Genomic DNA, 25358 nt, shown 5'->3' on the forward strand with positions numbered 1-25358 from the left:
CAACAGGTTGAAGGGAGGGCATTACCCATCTTCCCTTTTAATTTTGGTGTTAGAAAAAGGGAGGTGGACATGTTTGGCTTGCAGTACTTGCGCAGAGAGTATCTAGGGCATCTCCAGATTGAAGATCCCACCCAAGAATCTAGAGAGAAGTGGCTCATGGCCCGCTTTGTACCCACAGGCCCAACGGGCCACTATGGGAACAAGACAGTGGGTCTCACCACGGCGACCTCAAATGCGAGCAAGTAGGGAACGCGCGGCGGAGTTGGGGCGGGGCGACGCCGGCTGCCTGAGCGCTGATTGGCTGGTGGCGCCCGTCGCCTGGTGCCATTTGTTGTCGAAGCTGCGCACCTGACGCAGTCGACTGCGTCCTGCACGTGCAGCCGTTTAAGCGGCGTCGGCGCCTGCGAGGACCCGGGAGAGCGAGCCGGGGAGAGGTGAGTTGCCTGGCGTGTCCCTCTCCTGCGCGGGCCTCGACCTGCCCTTTCGGGCTTCCCGGTGGCGATAGTTTGGGCTAGAGAAAGAATAGATGGGGCAGGTGGGGCTTGGGGCCGTCCTGTGGGGCTTTTCCTTATCCTGCCCGTGTAGGTCTTAAAGTCCGGTGGGCGCCCGAAGGACTGAAGGCCTACAGAGGAGGCAAAGGAGTTTTTTTTTTGCCCAGCCCCTGTGCAGCTTTTTCTCTGAACAAGAATGGCCCTAGTATTTTCTGTGTATGCACACTCCTTGGAGTAACTGGTTGTCCATTGTTGGAAGGATTTGGGCCATCTAATCCATGTCTCCTACCCCGCTAAACTGAAAGGCCATGGCCCCAGCTCCCTCTCTTCCCTTAAACTATCAAAGATAACCAAACGTCTTTACAAAGATGTGCGAAGAGAGAAACTGAGTAGTAGTTGAAAATTTTCCCTTGCCCTTAGTATCCGGTAAGCTGTCTGGGGACGCTTGGAAGACGAGGGTAAATTCAATGAACAGGTTTTAGGGAAAACCCTAAGCATCAGTAAGGACATGATGATTACTAGAATGATTAAGTTGTTCAACTCATTTTTAAAGGTAAAAAAGATGGGTATAAGGTAAGAAACAAAACTTCCCTCTTTTTGGAAACACTTTTGGGGAAGATCAGCAGCTAGTTCAGTAGTTTCAGGAGGTGTATGTGAAATTATGATAATTTATGCTTTTAGATACATGATTCTGATCTAATAGGCCAAATGTGTGTGTGTGTTGTTTTTTTGTTTTTTTAAGATAAAAATAGAACTGGAAGCCACCATGGGAGATGAAGATTGGGAAGCAGAAATAATCAAACCTCATATGTCTTCCTATGTTCCTGTATTCGAGAAGGTAGTAACATTGAAAGTTTGTGGTTATTAAATTCTACAGATTTTATTGAAGTTGAAAAATCACTGTGGTGGGAATGTTATAAATTACAGCCTGTTTCAGTGTGCTGTGCTTATCTCCATCCGATAGTTATTAACTATCTTAGGGACAATGAGGAAGAGGCACTCTAAGCCTCAGACAAAATAAAATAGGTAATTTGATAATTAACTAAAATAAATGTCATATTACTAACAATTTAAATGTTGGTGATTTAGGACTTACTGTGGGTGGAAGCAGGCTGGTACAAATGTGGTTGAATATGTCTGAGAGACACTTGTATTGAAAATTGAAAAATACAATTTGGTGTTGGGTGATACTTTGAATTTTGAAAATTGGTTTCATACATCTTCTTTCAAGATGAGTCTGTTAGGCTGATTGAGATGGTATCAGCACCTTGCTTTTCAAATGTACAAATCTTTGGATCTTTTTCCTTAGTGGCTTTTTGAGAGTTACATTGTAATTTACAAGAAGAGGCCTTGGAGTAGGTTTTTGGCTTTCAGTTCTGACTTGAAAATTGACTTTAAAAAATTCCATTTTAGAAGTTAATATATATATTTATTTAGAAGTTAAAATATTTAAAGGGATTGTTTTTTGCATAAGTGTAATCTACTTGAAAATGTCTCCAAAAGTTGATTTTCTTTTCTTTCTTTTAGAATTTCTAGTTTGCATTTATGCATTTTGTTGATCAATTTTGACGAACACGAACATTTATTTTGAAATAAATTCAAGTGATGTCTTTGTGGAAGTTATTACATCACACAAACATATGAAATACATAATCCTATATTTGTCTTAACTGGATTTGGTCGGCATGTAAAGTTTATTTCAAAATACCGAAGATAATAATCTGAATTTATCATGTTTCCTTATTTGGAACTTACTTTAGAAATGGCATCTTTTGTGTGTTACTTTTTTTATAGTCCTCTGCCTATCATAAAATTCTATTACAACATTGGGAAAAGAGGAGAAAAATCACTTAACAGTCTTATTAGCACAAACACTCTTAAAAATTTTTAGTAAATTTTCTTCTTTTTTTCCCCCAGTGATATACATAATAGTATTTTTGATTCCAGCTTTTTCACTCTTCAACACTATTCCATATTATTACTAATTTCGTAGAAGTAATTTCTTATGGTCACATAGTATTTCATGGAATGGATCTACCATAATAGAATTGATTTTCTGTTGGTGGGAATTTAAGATGTTAGCTTTTCACTGTAATGTTGTCATGAATATCTACAGCTTATTTTTTGATCAAGTAATTCCATTTTTGAAAGAAAGTACTCGGTCAAAAAATATTTTATGGTTCCTTTTACCCCTGGTTCTCAGGTTTATTATATTACAAAGTTTAATTCACAGATACAGACTTTTTCACTTGAACTTTAACAGTCACCTAATTTTTATTTCTTCTTAGTCTGAGATTTTTGTCTTCATTAAGTATTCTTCAAAACTACACTAGACTGTAGCATGTTGTGCATGTTTATTGCATAGGATGTCTGAAATTGGGGATGGTTGACTGTCAGAACTTTCAGTTTACCTTTCTTGAAATACATTTGCTATTTAGTAACCTACCTTGTTTCTTAATATTAGGAATACTAAGTTGAATGTTAATGCTAATTTTACCTTATGATTCTTAATACATTTGTGTGGGGCCAATTTGTAATTTTTTTGCATTGTCTGCAAACTTAATTCCTGGTGCTGGTTGTGCAATTAGTTATCTGGCCTAGTTGACTTGAAGGAACATGGTGCAGTCAATGGCTTTGTTGTTTGCCTTGGTTGATTAAAAAAGTGCAGAAAGTGAGGATGAATATATGATATGTATGTGTGGGAGAGATCTGAGGTCTTTTATTCAGCCTAGTTTCACTTAAAAGTGCCATTTTGATTGGCTGTTCTGAATTTCTATTTTAAGAGACAGCTGGGCTTTTGTTTTTTAAAATTTGTCTTGGCTCTGCAACGGTCTTGGATTGATATCAGACAATATCTGATCAACCTTTTCTGAGTACTTTTCAGGATCTTTTTTTGGAGATTTAATATTTACCCATGCTTTTATGGGTATATAATTTTGAACTAATAGGCCACTGTTCTGATAGCAGTTGGAACTTCCCAAATACAGATTTTGAAGTTGGTGTACCACTTGGGTGTGGAACAGTGAAAGATGTGAGGTTAAGAAAAATTTGATAATCTAGTAATGATGTAGTCCATACATCTCAGTTGTTAGGCAATGGCACATTGCATGTAAGCTTTTTGAGATGAGTGTTGGAGTGGATAAGTATGGTGAATAACAAGGTACTGGATTTGCTTACTAGCTGTGTAATGAATACTGCTTGTTAGATGACCATAGGAGTAAGTCTCCACAGTGATTGCTTCTGTCTCATCTATCTGCCTTTTTGGTGGCACATTTCAGAAGGCAAATACTCTTGGGATTAAAGCAAACCTAGCAGGGCGCCTGGGTGGCTCAGTTGGTTAAGCGACTGCCTTCAGCTCAGGTCATGATCCTGGAGTCCCGGGATCGAGTCCCGCATCGGGCTCCCTGCTCGGCAGGGAGTCTGCTTCTCCCTCTGACCCTCCCCACTCTCATGTGCTCTGTCTCTCATTCTCTCTCTCTCAAATAAAAATAAATAAAATCTTAGAAAAAAAAAATAAAGCAAACCTAGCTTGAGATAATTGGTCCATCCACAATTAAAAAAATTTTTTTTAAGTAGGCTCCATGCCCAGTGTGGAGCTCAATGCGGGGCTTGAACTCACGACCCTGAGATAAGACCTGAGCTGATATCAGGAATCAGATGCTTAACTGACTGAGCCACTCAGGTGCCCCCACAATTATAATTTTATTAAGCAGTAGTAGCAAAGTTTGTAATAATTGTCTAGATAAGAAAATAAAGTTTGGGGCTTCTCTCTTCACATTTGCAGTATGGTTCTGAAGTAGCAGGAAAAAATGTGGCCCTTGGACATCATTGAGTTGGCAGAACTAAGGAAGCTGAAATGCTAGAGCCTGAGGAAGATTGTGAGCAGTTTCTGCTTATAATTACCACCAAGATGTGGGAGGATATTGTGTGTCTTTTTTTTTTTTTTTTAAGATTTTATTTATTTATTTGAGAGAGAGAGAATGAGAGACAGAGTATGAGAGGGAGGAGGGTCAGAGGGAGAAGCAGACTCCCTGCCGAGCAGGGAGCCCGATGCGGGACTCAATCCCGGGACTCCAGGACCTGAGTCGAAGGCAGTCGCTTAACCAACTGAGCCACCCAGGCGCCCAGGATATTGTGTGTCTTATTAGAAAGCAGAGAAATTCTTGTTTCTTGCTAAATGCATGCAACTTGTGGAAGTCAGTCAAAATAGTCATCCAAATAAAAGTCCAGGTGGCAAGCTTGGAGGAAAGATCTGTGACTCCTCTTTAAAATCTAAATAATGGAGTTGAGAATAGAGTGATAGAAAGGTAGGAGAAGGCTGAGGAGAAGGCTAAAGAAATTGCAAAGATGGCAGAAATGTTGGTAGAGCAGGTCTGGAAGATAGAGAAACCTGGATCCTTTTGAAAAAGATCAATAGCTTACAGCCAATGGATTCTAGTCAACTGATAGATTGATTGTCTCATTCCAGAGAGAAGGTGAAACTAGAGAGCCATTTGTTTTCTGTTTTTCTCTGTCTATACTCTGTCCTCATTTGCTCTAGGTTTCTCTCATAATATGGGGTAGATGATTTCACTATCAGTTTTGATTGTTAAATGTTTTTGTTTGGAGAAATAACTTTTATTTGGAAAATGCTCTCACATGTAGACATTAGGGCCTAGATTGTGAGCTCTTGCAGCCGTCACATTTGTTCCTGGCTTTGGTAGTTATCTCTAAATTTTGAGGTTCTTTGCTCTTTCTGTGACATGCTAGCTCTCTTGAACTTTGGGTATGTGTGTGATACGTGAGACTCAGGAGTTGGGAGTTCTTCAGCTCTGGAAGTGCTGAAGTAGCTGCAGTAATTTTAGATGTTTTCATGTAGCAATTGCTGAAGAAAGGGAAAAAAGACCAGACTTCAACTGGGGTTGTATATAGGGCTGACATAGCTAGGACTGATCAATCAGAAGAAGGGATATAGGATAATATTGTCTGTATTTTGGGACTTTAATTTCTGTGTCAGACCAAAGAAGGAGACATGCTTTGTTTGAAATTTAAATTTTTAAAATTTTATGCAGCACACTATCTGACATAACCTGTGTGGTCTGTTTATTTGGACAACCTGTCTCAGCTTTATTTGACATGGAACCTAGAATAGGAAATGAGATCTTGGTATTCTGTATAAATTGATAAAATACTCTGATGCATTTCAGGGGATTCTGGGTATAAGATGAAAGAGATATTTGCTAAGAACTTGAAGGGGCTGGGGAAAGAAAACATGGAACTGTCTGCATTGGACCCCACATTGGACAGGGAAGAGGCATCTTCAGGGTTCACAAACTGTTCATCTGTAATTTCATTTGGATAGCAGACCTGACAAGTTTTTGAGATCAAAGCCTTACCACGTTAAAAATCAAACAAAACCTTACCATGTTGATGGAAGTATTCATTGGCTTAAAAACACAAAAGACAAAAAAAAAAAAAAGTGATATTCCAGAATTGAAAATACTGAGTACATACAAGGTCAAAAGAAATGTGTTCACCAGAATGCAAATGGATTCTTTGCAGCTGCATATGAGAACCCTTATGTGTAAAACATTTTGAAAATTCTAACTTGGCTTATTTGAATCATCCAATGAATTTTTATTGAGCCCTATTAGGTGTTGGGGATAGTGGTGAACATGATAGATAAAGTGCATAACAAGGTATTAGTTTTCCAAGGCCAGAAGGTAGAAATCTAGGTGTCACCAGGGCTATCTTTCTTCTGTAGGCTCTAGGAGATATGCCTCCTCCAGCATTCTGGAAGCTATAGGCGTTCTCTGGCTTGTGGCTCCATCTCTCTCTACTCTGTCTTCCCATAGCTGCCTGTGTGTGTCTCTCTTAACTCTTTTTGCCTCTCATAAGGACACTTGTGGTGACATTTAGAGCCTACACAGATCTAGAGTAATCTCATTTCAGAATCCTAAATTTAAGTATATTTGCAACAACTCTTTTTCCAAATAAGGTAACATTTACAAGTTTCAGGGTTTAGTACTTAATGTCTTTGGGTGGCCATATTTCAGCCCACTATAGATAGTATGGCTAAAGTACACTGAGATAAGACAACAGTGGTAGAAAATGAACTCAGAGAGGGAAAGGGAAGAGGAGAGGGAGAGGAGACTGAAAGTAATTGTGCACTTAAGAGTTAATAGGACTGGCTTGACTGGATATGGGGAGTGAAAGAGAGTAATCAAGGATGATGGCTAAGTTTTTAAATTCTATTTATTTTAAGGAAGTATAGTTGAAACACAGTGTTACATTAGTTTCAGGTGTACAGTAGTGATTTAACAAGTCTGTATGTTATGGTGTGCTCATTAGTGTAGCTACCATCTGTAACCATGTAATAGCATTACAATACCATTGAGTATATTCCCTATGCTGTACCATAGTTTTTTTTAATTTAAGCAACTAGATGGATGATGGTGCCCTTTGCCGAAATGGAGGATCTGTGAAAGATGTACAAGCTTTTTCTCTTTTTTTATGCCCCAACATTTTATTTTAATTAATTTATTAATTTATTTATTTATTTATATTTTGTTCAGTTAGCCAACAGATGTACAAGCTTTGGAGGGGTCAAAACAAAGAATGTTATGTTTGTTGTGTTCAATTTGGGTTGCCTATGAAAGCATAAGTAAAGATACCAGTCAGTAGGTTATATGAATTTGTTGCCTAGAAGAGGGATCAGGGCTATAGATATAAATTTGGTAATTATCTGCGTATTAATGGGATTTAAAGCTTTGAGATTGGGTAAAATTGCATGGTGTAAAACAGACTTAAAGGGATTTACCCTGGGTACTCCCGACTTGAGTGGCTTAAACAAAAAATGGGGTATAAGAAAGTGGAGGCAGCAACTGTTGACATTTTGCTTTAAGAGGGGCAGAGAAATGGTACAGTAGCTAAGGGGAATATGAAGTTAATTTATTTTTAAGGTAATGAAAAAGGTTAAGGTTTTTTTTATGATGTTTTATTTCAAAATTTGCCTTGAAATTTTTAAATTCTGTGTATGTGGGATTTTAAATTCCACAGCTTGAAGATTAATACTAATAGTTTTTAAGTTCTTGAATGCTAAAGTGCCTCATTACCCTTATTAGCTTTATAACACTTAAACCAGCCCTTTTTTGGATTCTCTTCATCCAATAATACTTTGGCCACTAGAAAAGAAAAAAAAAAGTCTTCAGAATTTCACTTTAAAGAAGGAAAACTGGATCACTCTTCTTAATGGTTTATTTAAAAAAATTTTTAAACATGCTATGTCTTGTATTCTGACTTTCTAGTTCATCACAGTCAGGTTCTTAAAAACCTAATTATCTCACAGGATATTTGTTTTAATGTCTATGGGAATCATAAATTGGAACTTTTTACTGTAGTAATTACCAAAAGCCCAAGGCATTTCAATGATGGTGTATTGCCTTTCTGTTCTGAATAACTCAGAAAATACTTGGATGACTCTTGAGCTTTACAGAAGTAGTTTTTCAGGTCATTTAGTGTTTTGTGAAAGAAATTTTAGAAAATAAGTATGACTAGTGCACTACCTCTAGCTTTTGGTTTATTTAAAGGAACTCATTTGAAGGAGTGTTGTGACTTCTAATGTCATTTAATTAAGATATCATCTGTAAGTTTGAGGTCACCTGTCATTTTTAAATTATGGAATTCTGCTTTTCATGTGCAAGAATTTGGGAGTTCTGTAAGTTTTGTCCTAAGTAGAGGAAGCTTATGTGAGGGGAAATTAAGAAGTCAGTTAATGATGATAAGGGCATCCTACGAGTTCCAAGTGAGAAAAAAAAAGTTATTCAAGTTGTTGTTAACACAGAGATACACTGAAAAATGTTGAAAGATTCCCAGATTAATTTGACATTTAGCTGTTGATTTAATAACAAAAGTTGAATTTTCTGAGCCCCACAGAAATGCAAATATGCCACTGCAAATGTAATACATACGCAATAATAGCAAATACATTTTTTGGAGACTAAGGGAAAATGGGACAGCCAGTATTTGAGAGCATCAGCAACAGTCTTCAACTGTTGCTATGACAAGTTTGATTAAAATTAACTATGAATATTCTGTAACTGACATGAACCACTTCTTTGTTTTTATACTGTACTTGGAATGTGTATATATATAGGTATATTGTTTTTAGTGCATCAGTGATGTTTTCTTTATTTTAGAATGAACTCCTTTTTAAAAACCATGAACACATTAATTTGTTTCCCTTTATATAAACACAATGGAAGTTTCTTTAAAAAAGATTTTATTTATTCGGGACAGAGTGCATGCACGCGAGGACAAGTGTTGGGGGGGGCAGGAGAGGGAGAAGCAGACTCCCTTTCAAGTGGGGAGCCCAATGCAGGACTCCATCCCAGGACCTTGAGGCCTTGAGTTGGTGACCTGAGCCGAAGGCAGACACTTAACCAACTAATACTAATAGTTGAGCTGCCCAGGTGCTCCAACACAATTGAAGTGTTTTGTTTTGTTTTTAAGATTTTATTTATTTATTTGACAGAGAGTTCGTTCGTGAGAGCAGGAACACAAGCAGGGGGAGTGGGAGAGGGAGAAGCAGACTCCCCGCCGAGCAGGGAGCCCAATGTGGGACTCGATCCCAGGACCCTGGGATCATGACCTGAGCCGAAGGCAGATGCTTAACGGCTGATCCACCCAGGCGCCCCTTGTTTTTGTTTTTAAAGATTTTATTTTTATTTATTTGAGAGACAGAGACAGATAGTGACAGAGATAGCGAGAGAGAGCACAAGCAGGGAAGAGAGAGACAAGCAGGCTCCTGCTGAGCAGAGAGCCCAATGTGGGACTCGATCCCAGGACCCTGGGATCATGACCTGAGGCGAAGGCAGACGCTTAACCGACTCAGCCACCCACACGTCCCACGACTGAAGTGTTAACAATAAAAACCTGTAGTACTTTGCTGTAGAAAATGTTACCTCTTAATCTCCTTCTGTGTTCTACTTTATTCTGTGCAGTATTATTGAGTATACTGTGAAATACTGAACTTTAAAAAATATATTGTATATTGGCAGGCATTGATTGAGTCAGTGTTACTTTGGTCAGATTTTATTTATATAATAATAATACTTAATTATACTTTTCAAGTATATGGGTGGGTAGACTTTTAAGTCAGATGTCAGCAGACTCTTCCCATAAAGGGCTAGATAGTAAATATTTTATTCTTTGCAGGCTTAATGACCTCTGTTGCAACTTGGCTATTGTGGTGGGAAAGCAGCCAAAGACATACCTAGATGAACAAGGGTGGCTGTGTTCCAATAAAACTTTATGAAAACTGGTGGCCCACCAGATTTGGCTCATGGCTCTAGTTTGCTAATCGCTGTTTTAAGTGATATGTTAATATGCTATGCATTTGGGGCGCCGGGTGGCTCAGTCGTTCAGTGTCTGCCTTCTGCTCAGGTCAAGATCCCAGGGTCCTGGGCTCCCTGCTCAGCGGGGAGCCTGCTTCTCCCTCTGCCACTCCCCTTACTTGTGTTCCTTCTCTTGCTGTCTCTCTCTCAAATAAATAAATAAAATCTTTTAAAAAAATGCTATGCATTCAGCGTTAAAGTGAAGAGATTTTGGAATAATTAATAAAGTAATGAGTGACCCGGAAATCTTAGTCTGCTTTGTTTTGTTTGGAACAAAGCCCAGTTATTAAAATTTTATAGTATTTATGATGATGCATTTTTATTTTCAAAATAGAAAATGAATCTTTTCTTCCCTCTTACAGGATAGGTATTCTTCTGGAGCAAATGGAGACACTTTTAATAGGACTCCAGCTTCATCATCAGGTATGGGTTAAGGCAAAAAGATGGAACCCTTTTTAAGGTAAATGACTTCATCTAGTGAATGAAGAGCAGATTAGTAGACATCTTGTAAAGAGTGTTTGTTAAATTTCTGTGAGAATTTATTGTTTGGATGTTTTAGAACATTGTTACTTGGAATGCGGTTGACAGACAAGTAGCATTGATGTCACCTGTGAATTTCCTAGAAATGCAGAGTCTAGGGGTGCCTGGGTGGCTAATTTGGTTGAACATCTGACTTTGGCTCGGGTTATGATCTCAGGATCATGGGATAGAGCACTGTGCCAGGCTTCCTGCCCAGCGGGGAGTCTGCTTCTCCTCCCTCTCCCTCTGCCCCTCGGGCCCTGCCTTCCCCCGCCCCACTTGTGCAGGCTCGCTCTCTCTCAAATGAAAAAAAAAAAAAAATCTTTAAAAAAAAAAATGCAGAGTCTAATGGTCCACCCAGAACTACTGCATCACAGTCTACATTTTTTTTTAAAAAAGATTTTATTTATTTATTTGACAGAGAGAGAGGGAACACAAGCAGGGGAGTGGGAGAGTGAGAAGCAGGCTTCCCGCGGAGCAGGGAGCCCGATGCGGGGCTCAATCCCAAGACCCTGAGATCATGACCCGAGCCGAAGGCAGTTGCTTAAGCGACTTAGCCACCCAGGTGCCCCCACAGTCTACATTTTAACAAGATTCCCAGGCAATTCTTGTGCACATTACTTTCATAATTACATTATCTCTGGAAGACTGAACATTGATGATTTATAAATGTTTAGTCTTTGAGCCACTTGGGATAATGAAGGGGACTAGAAGTTAGGACAGCTGGCAGCCCTAAATACTGAGAAGTTGTTTCAGAACTTTTGCCACCAAGTCTTTCTCATCTTCCCTTTCACCTTGGGTTAAGCGGATCACTCTGGAGAAAGGATGGAAAATTACAAGAGAACTAGAGCTCATAGTGAAGTACCATAGTTCTTTGTTCTTTTGCTTGGGGGTTAAATATGTGGATTTTTTTTAGGTTGTTCAAAATTTGCTTCTCCTTCCTGGATCTGGTCCTAATGTGATTATATGTGGGACGTATTCTTTGGTCATTTAGTGGGAATTGCTTTCATTAATCTAATTTCATTTTAAGTGGAGTTTATTTTTATTTCTTTTGATTTGTTTTGATAGGCTTCAGAGCACTAAAGGAAAATAGCTATACTTCATTTATTAGTATCATGGACTTCTTTAACTGATATTTCTCTTACTATGTATTTATTATGATGGGAATTGAACCTGATAAAATTCAGTGATGGCGTATCATTAAATTCATGAAAGTGAGAGCAGCAATCCCTAAAATGATAAAAAAAAAATTAACTGAAAGAGAGTAATTTGCCTATTTCCTCTTGACTGTATGCTAATAGCAAAGAAGACAAGATGGGTTAATTCTTTATTAGAACCTTCTATTTTTGGACCATCATTTTAAGACTCTACGTTGAGCTTTTTAAAAATTTTGCGTGCTGTTTTCTGTAACTCCTAAAAATATTGTACCTGTCCTCTGTTTTACTTTTCAAATTTGAATGACTAATGGGGTCTTTTCCAAAATTATTTTTAACTTTGTCCTCTGATTTACCATCTGGAGATGGCGAGGTGCTTCTCACAGATTTACTGTAGAGAATGTGTACAGGTCTTCAATAAGTAGGTGTTTAAGTCTGATAATTGGGTTCAAATTGAAGTCCAGGCTTCATACTGGCTGGATGATCTTGGTGAATTTGCCTAGGTTCTCTAAACTATGTGTTTTCTCATTTTTAAAATGAGGATAATACCTTTTATGTTTATATGTGTTAAATAAGCTAGTTAATATATATAAAGGCCTAATGTAGCATTATGCCTGGTATCTGTGGTCCTCAAATGATAGTTTTCTTGCACACATCTAGTAACAATTAGCTATCTTGAATTGATGGTAATAAACTCCTTGGATCTTAAGTTTTTCTTTTTGGGTGTTAGCTTACTCTTCTTTTTTATGTCTGCTGTTAGTTCACATAATTTAAATTGTTTTTGGAATGGGTATAGATGAGCACAGTTTTGAGATGGAAATCCTGCCTTCTAGACCTAGCACCTATAGGTTCTGTTATGTCGGGATTTTTACTTAATTTCATTTTTCTAAATGAATTTCATTTTTTTCTAAAAACAAACTTGGCAGGACCTACCCTGATTCCTAACAGGGTTTTTGTAAGGATAAAGATCAAATGAGGTGTAAAGTCATTTTGTAAAGTGTAAAGCTGTATACCAATGTAGAATGCTTTTGTTGAAGGAGACAGTACTTTGTGTTGTTTGATTAGACCTATTGTACTTTATTTTATTTGGCCAAACAGGTCATATAACTGTTGGGGAAATAAATTACATATAATGAGAATTTGTTTTTCTCTCCAGACATGGTTGAAAATTTATTAAAATAGATGAAGCCATATAGGAATATAACCATATCAGGTTTTCATTCTCAATTCCAAGTGTGGCTAAGGCTTGCATGATACAGCATCATAGGCGTTTTAGTTAAGCAGTTACAGTGCTTACAAAGCTTTTATACTCTTGACCCTTTCTTTACTAATAGGCATAATACAGTATAGCTCGTACATGTTTAATTAAATTTGCTTGACTTGAGTGAGGTTTCATAATACAAGATTCCATGCTCTTATTAGGAAATCATTTATCCTCTTGCCTCCCCCCCACTTATTTCTATGGTAATTTTAATTTTTGGCCTTCTATCTTAGTATTTGGGTTTTTGTCATAGAATTTGGGAGAAGTGTGGATCTAGATACTATAGTAACCAAGTGGACAAGTATCATGTGGATCTTAAGTACAGTATGGGTTAGATGAAGAGTTACTTGAAATTATAGCAGATGAAGAGAGAGAAAAAAAATCAGTAGTGGTGAAGTAATATAAATGTCAAAAGATAGAAGAAATCCTGGGAAACATATACAGGAATTTCAATTAATTGAGTAAAGGATATTTTAGTCTGTTACTTGAGGGTAAAACAATTCCTGTTGACTCTTAAGAGCTTGCAGTGTCTTATATATGTTACTTTCTGAAGTATTTGAGTACCACTGTATTGAAGTCAGCTTTATATGTTGATTCAAGACGGAAACATGACTGAACACCTTACTCCTTTTTCCATTGATATCTTTGTGCCACAGCTTGGGAACTACCAATCTTAGACCAGTGCTGTTCATTAGAACTCTGCAGTGATGGAAATATTTTTTAATTGCACTAATATAGCCACAGGGTACACTTGAAATGTGACTGATCAGTACAACTGAGGAATTGAAGTTTTGATTTTGCTTATTATTTTTTTTTTTAAGATTTTATTTATTTATTTGAGAGAGAGAGAATGAAAGGCAGAGAGCATGAGAGGGAGGAGGGTCAGAGAGAGATGCAGACTCCCCGCTGAGCAGGGAGCCCGATGCGGGACTCGATCCCGGGACTCCGGGATCATGACCTGAGTCGAAGGCAGTCGCTTAACCAACTGAGCCACCCAGGCACCCTGCTTATTTTTAATTAACTTAATTTTGAATTTAAATGGCCACATATGGCTAAGGATGGTAGTATTACACAGCATAGCTTTAAAATTTGAACCAGCTTAAGCATGGCTGTTCTCATCTTGTATATTTGGAGAGAGCCTGGCAAACATTAGAAGTTGGTGTTTAGAGAATTGCTAATTTTTCTGGCTGTGTCCTTGTCCTTGTAATGTCACCTTCCCTTTCCTGTTTACTGTGTGCCAAAAGCTAAGCTACTTTTTAAAAAAAATTTTTTATTAACATATAATGTATTATTTGTTTCAGGGATATAGGTCTGTGATTCATCAGTTTTAGGCAATTCACAGCACTCACCATAGTACATACCCTCCCCAATATCCATCACCCAGCCATCCCATCCCTCCCACCCCCCTCAACTCCAACAACCCTCAGTTTGTTTTCTGAGATTAAGAGTCTCTTATGGTTTGTCTCCCACTCTGGTTTTGTCTTGTTTCATTTTTCCCTCCCTTCCCCTATGATCCTCTGTCTTGTTACTCAAATTCCTCATATAAGTGAGATCATATGATAATTGTCTTTCTCTGATTGACTTATTTTGCTTAGGATAATACCCTCTAGTTGTGTTCACGTCGTTGCAAATGGCAAGATTTCATTTTTTGATGGCTGCATAATATTCCATTGTATACATATACCACATCTTCTTTATCCATTCATCTGTTGATGGACATCTAGGTTCTTTCCATAGTTTGGCTCTTGGGGACATTGCTGCTATAAACATTGGGGTGCAGGTGCCCCTTCAGATCACTACATTTGTATCTTTGGGGTAAATACCCAGTAGTGCAATTGCTGGGTCGTACGGTAGCTCTATTTTCAACTTTTTGAGGAACCTCCATACTGTTTTCCAGAGTGGCTGCACCAGCTTGCATTCCCACCAACAGCGTAGGAGGGTTCCCCTTTCTCCGCATCGTCTCCAACATCTGTCGTTTCCTGACCTGTTAATATTAGCTATTCTGACTGGTGTGATGTTTTGATTTGTATTTCCCTGATGCTGAGATGTTGAGCACTTTTTCATGTGTCTGTTGGCCATTCGGATGTCTTCTTTGCAGAAATGTCTGTTCATGTCTTCTACCCATTTCTTGATTGGATTATTTGTTCTTTGGGTATTGAGTTTGATAAGTTCTTTATAGATTTTGGATACAAGCCCTTTATCTGATAGGTCATTTGCAAATATCTTCTCCCATTCTGTTGGTTGTCTTTTGGTTTTGTTTACTATTTCCTTTGCTGTGCAAAAGCTTTTTATCTTGATGAAGTCCCAATAGGTCATTTTTGCCCTTGCTTCCTTTGCCTTTGGAGACATGTCTCACAAGAACTTGCTGCGGCCGAGGTCGTAGAGGTTGATGCCTGTGTTCTCCTCAAGGATTTTGATGGATTCCTGTCTCACATTTAGGTCTTTCATCCATTTTGAGTCTATTTTTGTGTGTGGTGTAAGGAAATGGTCCAGTTTCATTCTTCTGCATGTGGCTGTCCAATTTTCCCAACACCATTTGTTGAGGAGACTGTCTATTTTCCATTGGACATTGTTTACTGCTTTGTCAAAGATTAGTTGACCATAGAGTTGATGGTCCATTTCTGGGCTCTCTATTCTGTTCCGTTGATCTATGTGTCTGTTTTTGTGCCAGTACCGTACTGTCTTGATGATTACAGCTTTGTAATAGAGCTTGAAGTCCGGAAGTGTGAAACCACCAGCTTTGCTTTTCTTTTTCAACATTCCTCTGGCTATTCGGGGTCTTTTCTGGTTCCATACAAATTTTAGGATTATTTGTTCCTTTCTTTGAAAAAAGTGGATGGTATTTTGATGGAGATTGCATTGAATGTATAGATTGCTCTAGGTAGCATTGACATCTTCACAATATTTGTTCTTCTAATCCATGAGCTTGGAACATTTTGCCATTTCTTTGTGTCTTCCTCAATTTCTTTCATGAGTATTCTATAGTTTTTTGAGTACAGAATCTTTGCGTCTTTGGTTAGATTTATTCCTAGGTATCTTATGGTTTTGGGTGCAGTTGTAAATGGGATTGACTCCTTAATTTCTCTTTCTTCTGTCTTGTTGTTGGTGTAGAGGAATGCCACTGATTTCTGTGCATTGATTTTATATCCTGTCACTTTACTGAATTCCTGTATGAGTTCTAACAGTTTTGGGGTGGAGTCTTTTGGGTTTTCCACATAAAGTGTCATATCATCTGCAAAAAGTGAGAGTTTCACTTCTTCTTTGCCAGTTCGGATGCCTTTTATTTATTTGGGTTGTCTGATTGCTGAGGCTAAGACTTCTAGTACTATGTTGAATAGCAGTGGTGATAGTGGACATCCCTGCCATGTTCCTGACCTTAGGGGAAAAGCTCTCAGTTTTTCCCCATTGAGTATGATATTTGCTGTGGGTTTCTCAGAGATGGCTTTTATGATATTGAGGTATGTACCCTCTATCCCTAAACTGTGAAGAGTTTTAAACAAGAAAGGATGCTGTACTTTGTCAACTGCTTTTTCTGAATGTACTGAGAGGATCATATGTTTCTTGTTCTTTTATTAATGTATCACTTTGATTTGCGGATGTTGAACCAACCTTGCAGCCCAGGAATAAATCTCACTTGGTCGTGGTGAATAATCCTTTGAATGTACTGTTGGATCCTGTTGGCTAGTATTTTGGTGAGAATTTTTGCATCCATGTTCATCAGGGATATTGGTCTGTAGTTCTCCTTTATGATGGGGTCTTTGTCTGGTTTTGGGATCAAGGTAATGCTGGCCTCATAAAATGAGTTTGGAAGTTTTCCTTCCATTTCTATTTTTTGAAACAGTTTCAGAAGAATAGGTATTCATTCTTCTTTAAATGTTTGGTAGAATTCCCCTGGGAAGCCATCTGGCCCTGGGCTCTTGTTTGTTGGGAGATTTTTGATTACTGCTTCAATTTCCTACTGGTTATGGGTCTGTTCAGGTTTCCTATTTCTTCCTGGTTCAGTTTTGGTAGTTTATACATCTCTAGGAATGCATCCATTTCTTCCAGATTATCTAATTTGCGGGCATAGAGTTGCTCATAATATGTTCTTATAATTATTTGTATTTCTTTGGTGTTGGTTGTGATCTCTCCTCTTTCATTCATGATTTTATTTGGGTCGTTTCTCTTTTGTTTTTGCTAAGCCTGGCCAGGGGTTTATCAATCTTGTTAATTCTTTCAAAGAACCAGCTCCAAGTTTTGTTGATCTGTTCTACTGTTCTTTTGGTTTCTATTTCATTGATTTCTGCTCTGGTCTTTATTATTTCTCTCTCCTGCTGAGTTTAGACTTTATTTGCTCTTCTTTCTCCTGCTCCTTTAGGTGTAGGGTTAGGTTGTGTATTTGAGACCTCTCTTATTTCTTGAGAAATGCTTGTATTGCTATATACTTTCCTCTTAGGACTGCCTTTGCTGCATCCCAAAGATTTTGAACAGTTGTGTTTTCATTTTCATTTGTGCCATGAATTTTTAAAATTCTTCTTTAATTTCCTGGTTGACCCATTCATTCTTTAGTAGAATGCTCTTTAGCCTCCATGTATTTGAGTTCTTTCCGACTTTCCTCTTGTGATTGAGTTCTAGTTTCAAAGCATTGTGGTCTGAAAATAGGCAAGGGAATGATCCCAGTCTTTTGGTACCGGTTGAGACCCGATTTGTGACCCAGGATGTGAACTATTCTGGAGAATGTTCCATGGGCACTAGAGAAGAATGTGTATTCTCTTGCTTTGGGATGGAATGTTCTGAATATATCTGTGAAGTCCGTCTGGTCCAGTGTGTCATTTAAAGTCTTTATTTCCTTGTTGATCTTTTGCTTAGATGATCTGTCCATTTCAGTGAGGGAGGTGTTAAAGCCCCTTACTATTACTGTATTATTGTCAATGTGTTTCTTTTATTTTGTTATTAATTGGCTTGTATAATTGGCTGCTCCCATGTTAGGGGCATAGATATTTACAATTGTTAGATCTTCTTGTGGGATAGACTCTTTAAATATGATGTAGTGTCCTTCCTCATCTTTTATTATAGTCTTTGGTTTAAAATCTAATTTGTCTGATATTTTGGTCTGTTAGAAGAAACTGTATCCCAAAATTTTAAAGAAAGAAAAACTTATATATACACAAAAAATAAGGTTAAATACCATGAAGGGATAAAATGACTGTAAAAATGAAAATTAAAGATTTTAAAAAAGGAATTGATAAGATGTTGGCTGAAAAGGGAAGAAGAAAAATTCAACTAAAAAAATAGAAATAGAAAAAAATAAAGAAAATTTTAAAAATTAGCTTTGAAAGACTAAGAGTCATGGGGGAAAAGCCATGAATTATTTTTTTTAATTTTTTATTGTTATGTTAATCACCATATATTACATCATTAGTTTTTGATGTAGTGTTCCATGATTCATTGTTTGTGTATAACACCCAGTGCTCCATGTAGAACGTCCCCTCTTTAATACCCATCACAAGACTAACCCATCCTCCCACCCCCTTCCCCTCTAGAACTGTCAGTTTGTTTTTCAGAGTCCATCGTCTCTCATGGTTCATCTCCTCCTCCAATTACCCTCCTTCATTCTTCCCCTCCTGCTATCTTCTTTTTTTTTTTTTTAAGATATATTGTATTATTTGTTTCAGAGGTACAGATCTGTGATTCAGCAGTCTTGCACAATTCACAGCGTTCACCATAGCACATACCCTCCCCAATGTCTTTCCCCCGCCACTGCATCCCTCCCACCCCCCACCACTCCAGCAACCCTCAGTTTGTTTCCTGAGATTAAGAATTCCTCATATCAGTGAGGGTCATATGATACATGTCTTTCTCTGATTGACTTATTTCGCTCAGCATAACACCCTCCAGTTCCATCCACATCGTTGCAAATGGCAAGATCTCATTCCTTTTGATGGCTGCATAATATTCCATTGTATATATATACCACATCTTCTTTATCCATTCATTTGTCAGTGGCCATCTTGGCTCTTTCCACAGTTTGGCTATTGTGGACATTGCTGCTATAAACATCGGGGTGCATGTGCCTCTTTGGATCCCTACATTTGTATCTTTGGGGTAAATACCCAGTAGTGCAATTGCTGGATCGTATGGTAACTCTATTTTCAACTTTTTGAGGAACCTCCATACTGTTTTCCAGAATGAAAGCCATGAATTCTATGTGCTGTATTCCCCTAGCTCTGGGGTTTTGCTGTTCTCATTGATTGGTAAACTTGGTCTTGGCTGGCTGTTCTTGCTGATCTTCTGGGGGAGGGGCCTGTTGCAGAGATTCTCAAGTGTCTTTGTCGGAGGCAGAATTGCCCCGCCCTTGTCAGGGGCCAGGCTAAGTAATCTGCTTGGGTGGGTTTGCTCTTGGTAGCTTTTGTTCCCTGAAAGCTTTCCCTACAGATTTGGCAGTCAAGAATGAAGATGGCGGCCTCCCAATCTCTGCCTGGGAGGAGCCGAGACCTTGGGGCCCCACTCCTCAGTGAGCCCCCAGAGAGAAGGAGTCAATCACTCTCGTCTCCCCTGTCTCCGTCGCACTCCGTGCTCACCTGGCCTGTGACCGAGCGTTTCTGTCTCTGGCACATGACCCCGTGTGGAGTCTCCAAACCCAGCAGATGCCTGCGGTGCGTTCCTGCATTGCTCCTCCCTGGGGAGGAAGGGGGGTCTCCCCGGATCTGCTGCTTCTTGGGTCCCTGCTGGAAGAGCAGTGGCCTGACTGCCGCGGATCACGGTTTATGGCACCCCGAGCTGAGTGCCCACTCTTCGGCTCCGTCTCTGCAGCCGGCTTTCTTGCTCCGATACCTGGGGGCTCTGCCGCACTCTGGCACCCCCAGTCTTTCTGTGATTGTGAGGGTCCTGAGACCACACTGTCCCAGCGAGGGTTCCACCACCTGCTTAGCCACTGGAGCGACGTCCCTCAGCGGAGCAGACTTCTAAAAGTTCTGATTTTGAGCTCCACTGCTCTATCACTTGCCAGAAGCGGCCATCGGCGGCCCCCTCCCCCACCGTCTATGCCCCAGAATATCGCCTCCGATTCACTTCGCCGCACGTCCTACCTTCCAGAAAGTGTTCGCTTTTCTGTTCAGAGAGTTGTTGCTATTCTTTTCTTTGATCTCCTGTTGAGTTCGTAGGTGTCCAGAATGGTTTGATCCCCATCCAGCTGAATTCCTGGGACCAGACGAAATCCAGGTCTCCTACTCCTCTCCCTCCTAATTATAAGTTTTTAAGTCATATATCATGTTGAGTTACTTCATGTACTTTTATCTATGGAGATAGTTTTTTTCTTTTTAATATGTTAATATTGTTAATTACCTTTTTAAGATGTTGTGATGTTAAAATACTCTTGCATACTGGAATAAACCCCAGTTGGTCATAATGTTTTATCTATTCAGTTTCCTATTGGATTTGTTTTCCTAATAATTGTTATGGAGATTTTACATCTCCTTGTGAGTAAGAGAGATTTTCTTCTGTCCTTGACATGTCAAAGTTAGGTTGACTTGGTGGAATGAGTTGGGGAATAAGTCCTCTTTCTCTTTCCTGGGAGGGTTATATGTCATTGGAATGATTTGTTCTTTGAGAGTTTGGTAGAGCTCACCTGTAAAACTATATCTAGGCATGATACAGAGATTTAAGTACTGATTTAGTTTCTCTGTGACAATTTGGTTTGTTTATCCAGAGGAGAAATTAATATACTTTCAAAAAGTATATTCTCTTAAAGCTAGGATCAAGATATAGTTTGTGGCTTTACTATAGTATATGATTTGTGCTTGTTTCCCTATGTCCTTGGTGGTTTTTGGTATTAGCAAACTTAAACTGTTTTCCAGTCAATCATATGATTGAAAAAAGCTATCTCCTTCCTTTGATTTCCATTTTGTTTAACTGAGTAAGATTTAGTCACCATTTATTTTTCTTTTGGAGAACTACCTTAGGTAGGCTACTAGGCTGTTTGTCTTTCTTATTGACTTATAGAATTCTTCGTTTGTCATGTGGGGTGGCCCATTGAAAAGGTTTAAAGTTTGTGTACCACCAAGATACTTACTTTGACTTGCTTCAAATTGTTACTTGATTTAGAAATGGATGATGGACCTTCTCGAAGAAATCATTTCATGAGAAGTGGATTTGCCTCTGGAAGGAGTATGGGAAACAGAGGTAAGTATCTTTGTCTTTCCTGAATCTTATCAACTTGAATGGTGGAAAGAATAGAGACTATTATGACTGTTTAGTGCAAAGCTAAATCTGTTATAAATCACCACACAGTAGATTTTGGAATAACGAGTGTATAATTTTTTCAATTAACCGTTTGCTTTTTGCTTTTTCCTTTTCTGGGATAGTAGGAAATAGTTAAATTGATAAAATAGATGGGTTTAATTGATTGGTTAAAGATAGTTGCTTTACAGAGCTACTTCTTAATGTGTTTATGATTACTGATATCCAACAATTGGCATAGGAGGAATGTTTGTAAAAGCTTCAGAGATCTGGGTGAGGAGAATCTTTTTTAAGCTTTTATTTCTCAAGAAAAGGCAATTTGGAAGCATTTCTGTTAGCTTATTAGTATTAGGAGGTTATTTCCCAAGCTTGGAACTTTTTATTTTTAGAACAACCAGTATTTGATTTGGCAGATAATGATATAGCAAAATACCTTCCTATAGTCCATTTTTAAATTTGATAATAAAATGCTGATAGTATTCTGCTTTATATTTTAATATAGTGCCATAAAATATTAGAACCTCCAATTTATTTAAAAATCCATATGACCACTTCTTTTATAATGCATAAGTTAGGGCTAATTGGTAGTTTTAAATACATGTAACACTTATTCTTGAATTCATAAGATGTTAATTGAAAAACTTTATTTCTAGGTATTTTTATTCATTGGAGACACTGAAGGTTTGATGTGTGGTATTTCTTTCGATACTTGGAAAACTTAATTTCTTGTTTAGATTCAGTTAACACAGATGTGGATCTATAGATATATGTATTTTTCAAGATTTTATTTATTTGAGAGAGGGAGAGAGAGCCATAGGGCGCACATGTGCCGGGGAGGGGCAGAGAGGAGAAGCAGTCTCCCTGCTGAGCAGGGAGCCCCATGTGGTGCTCCATCTCAAAACCCTGAGATCGTGACCTGAGCTGAAATCAAGAGTCAGATGCTTAAGCTAGTGAGCCACCCAGGCGCCCTGAGAAATGTTTTAAATTAATTAGCTATTTTTAAATTGTCAAATTCAGAAAGTATATTCATATATCTTGTTTAAGTTTTACATTAATTGAAGATGCTTTTTTTTCTTCTTTAAAGATTTTATTTATTTGACACGGAGAGAAAGCAAGAGAGGGAACACAAGCAGGGGGAGTGGGAGAGGGAGAAGCAGGCTTCCCGCGGAGCAGGGAGCCTGATGTGGGGCTCGATCCCAGGACCCTGGGACCATGATCTGAGCTGAAAGCAGACGCTTAAGGACTGAGCCACCCAGGAGCCCTTTTTTCATCTTTTTTAAAAAAAATTGAAGTGTGGTTGACACAATGTTATATTAGTTTCAGGTATACAGCATAGCTGTTGCACAACTCTATAGGTTATGCTATGCCCACCACAAGTGTAGCTACCATCTGTCACCATACAACGTTATTAATAATACTAATGACTATATTTTCTTTGATGTATTTTTTATCTGTGTGACTTATTCATTCTGTAACTGGAAGCCTGTATCTCTGAATAAAGGGTTTTTAAATGAGAAAACCATCACTGAGACAGATTTTACTACACATTGTTAAGTCCATATGTTTAGGTTGAAAAACACATTAAACTTCTGATCAAAACTCTTGGTTGAATTAATACTTTAAAAAGTTACCATTACTACATATAATCTTGGAAATTCATAGACCCATGAATGTAACTTCTTTCCCTTATTGTTAATGTAATATTTTAGTTTCAGTCTCTATGATAACTTTTTCTCAGAGCTTTTGTAGCTAGTAATTTGTTTTTGAAATTGACTATTAATTGCTTATAATATAGAATTGATCACTTTTCATGTTCTCTAAAGTATGACCTAAATAGTTTTAACTTCTTGAATCACACTCATCTTTAGAATTTGATGAAAATATGGATAATTGCTCATACGTAATTTTGCACATGGCTTTAGGAGTTTTGCAGACCCTTTAACTGCCCTGTATTAGGGTATTACACAGTTAGATAAGACACAATTTATGAAGACCACAAGATAATGCTTTAATTTTTCTAGTGATAGTTTGAAGCGGCAGTTTATGTCATTTTGGATGTCTTTTGTTCCAGTTTTTTGTTTTAAATAGCCATGCTTCTTGCCGTAGCAACTCTGCTCTCAAAATTCTTAACTAGTGGTAGAGAAACACATGGAAGAAATAAAGAGAGAGTGGTAATGTGGAAGAAGGATTGATTATGACCTGAGGTCTGAAAGAAGACCTCATAGAGGAGGTAGCCTTTGAACTGGGGTTTTGAAGAGTGAAAAGAATTTTGATAGGAAAAATAGGAAAGTAGGGAATGCCATGCTTAAGAAACAGTGTATAGGAATTTTTGAAAATATTTGAAGTTCACAATGCGGAGTAGGGAAGTTGTTTGGTGTGAATTAGAATGTTGGGTGCTCTCCGTTGTGTAGTGGGAGATAAAGCTCACAAGGATAACGTGAAGAAAGACCCTGGAGGGGTGGAGATGTGACTAAGGGAGTGGTAGTTGCAGCTTTTATTTATTATGTAGTTCCTTCCTAACTTAAGTTTTAAAAGTGGAAAGATTGAGAGCAGTTTAAATACTAATAAAATGAATAAGTAATAAATAATTAAAAATAAGACAAGCGTATAAAATTTTCAATAGCAGGACTTTCATACAGGGGCATAAGTAGCTGGCTCTAATCAGGGTGAGGTTTTAATATACAGAAAATCACAGAGTTGTATTTCCTGATAAAAGGTCACTAGTAAAATAAAAACTAGTAGAAAGCTGTATTTTATCAGTAGTATGTTTATGTTTTTATGTTGGTTTTATAATTCAGGAGTTTTTAAATAGAAGTTGCAGGATATTTTATCTTTATAAGTTCCTGTACTTCTTTCTCCCCCATCCTTGGAAGTCCCTTTATGTTGGAGATTCATTCATTCATTTAAAATTTTTATTTTTAAGTCATCTCTACACCTAGCATGGGGCTTGAATTTACCACCCTGAGATCAAGAGTTGCATGCTCTACCAGCTGAGCCAGCCAGGTGCCCTCCCCTACACTTTTTTTTTTTTTCCCCTCCCCTACACTTTTTAAAAGATTTTATTTTTTAAAAATATTTTTATTGTTATGTTAATCACCATAAAAGATTTTATTTTTAAGTGATCCCAAAGATTGGTTTAATTCCTAGTTTTTGATGACACAGTTAATTTTATGTTTTAAAGAGTTTTAACTCTATCTGAACATTTTCAGATGCTGGCGAGTCTAATAAAAGAGAGAATACATCCACAATGGGTGGTTTTGGAATTGGAAAGAGTTTTGGAAACAGAGGTAAACTGCTTATGATATCTTATAATCACAATTTGAGTGAACCCTAGTTTTTTTTCCTTTACTCAAGACTCCCTTCCTCTGTGCCCTGCAACAAGAGATCCATCTTATGTACTTCCAAAGGTAAATTTCAATCTCCATCTACTTGAGCAAAGAACCAGTAGAAGCTTTGAAGTTCTTTTTTTCCTTAAAAACTTTAAAACTGTATATCAGAACTGGAACAGAATTTAAGATCAAGACCACTAATGTGTAGGTTGAAGACTTCTGAAGCATTTTGGAAACCTAGCAGTCAAGGAGGGTAGAATGGAGGGAAGGGGCAGTTGTGGAGGGCAGTAGATAGAATATAATCCTTTTCTGAACCAACTTGAAGGATTGCAAATTCTGAAATGGAACTAAATAACTCAAAACGTAGGTTTTGTGGTAATACACTCTTTCTGTACAGATTGTGTTTATTTTGAAATGATGTATCTTTTCAAGGAAAAACTTTTTTGTCATCTAATCATATATTGAGGCTTTAGGGTACTTTTGTATCATAATTGTGTATTAAATTTCTCTGCTAAAAAGGGATGTTAAAATTTTTGAACCTGAGATATTAAGTGACTTTATGTATACATTCTACATATAAATTTAACATCTGTCAGACAGTAATTGATTAGTCTCTGTATTGCAGAAGCCATGACTTAATATATTTAGTATTTTGTAGTTTAGGTTAAATACTGCTTGACAGCCATCTTATAGTGACCTTTAACTTAATTTAATTGTTTTTATTTTTTTTAAGATTTCATTTATTTGTCAGAGAGAGAGGAAAGAGAGAGCACAGCAGGGGGAGCAGCAGGCAGAGGGAGAAGCAGGCTCCCTGCTGAGCAAGGAGCCCCATGTGGGACTTGATCCCAGGACCCTGGGATCATGACCTGAGCCGAAGGCAGATGCTTAACGGACTGAGCCACCCAGGCACCCCAAAACAGGCCATTTATTTATTTATTATTTATTTATTTATATTTTTAAAATTTAATTTAATTTTATTATGTTATGTTAGTCACCATACAGTACATCATTAG

At 37.9% G+C, this 25358-nt stretch overlaps 1 protein-coding gene across 3 annotated transcripts in view; it reads left to right on the forward strand.

Moving 5' to 3' along the window:
* Nucleotides 1-1257: 1257 nt before the first annotated feature.
* DDX4 (DEAD-box helicase 4) overlaps nucleotides 1258-25358 on the forward strand; it is a 70040-nt gene continuing 45939 nt past the window's right edge. For all 3 annotated transcript variants that reach the window (XM_064595589.1, XM_064595591.1, XM_064595590.1), the window contains exons 1-4: nucleotides 1258-1329; nucleotides 10228-10288; nucleotides 20882-20959; nucleotides 24226-24303. In XM_064595589.1, coding sequence (XP_064451659.1) covers nucleotides 1258-1329; nucleotides 10228-10288; nucleotides 20882-20959; nucleotides 24226-24303 — 289 coding nt within the window. The remainder of the gene's footprint in view (nucleotides 1330-10227; nucleotides 10289-20881; nucleotides 20960-24225; nucleotides 24304-25358) is intronic.

This window comes from Mirounga angustirostris, unplaced genomic scaffold, assembly GCF_029215605.1.
Source record: "Mirounga angustirostris isolate CCGP_5_RB_7025 unplaced genomic scaffold, mMirAng1.0.hap1 SCAF_7, whole genome shotgun sequence".
In the NCBI taxonomy this organism is placed as follows: Eukaryota; Metazoa; Chordata; class Mammalia; order Carnivora; family Phocidae; genus Mirounga; species Mirounga angustirostris.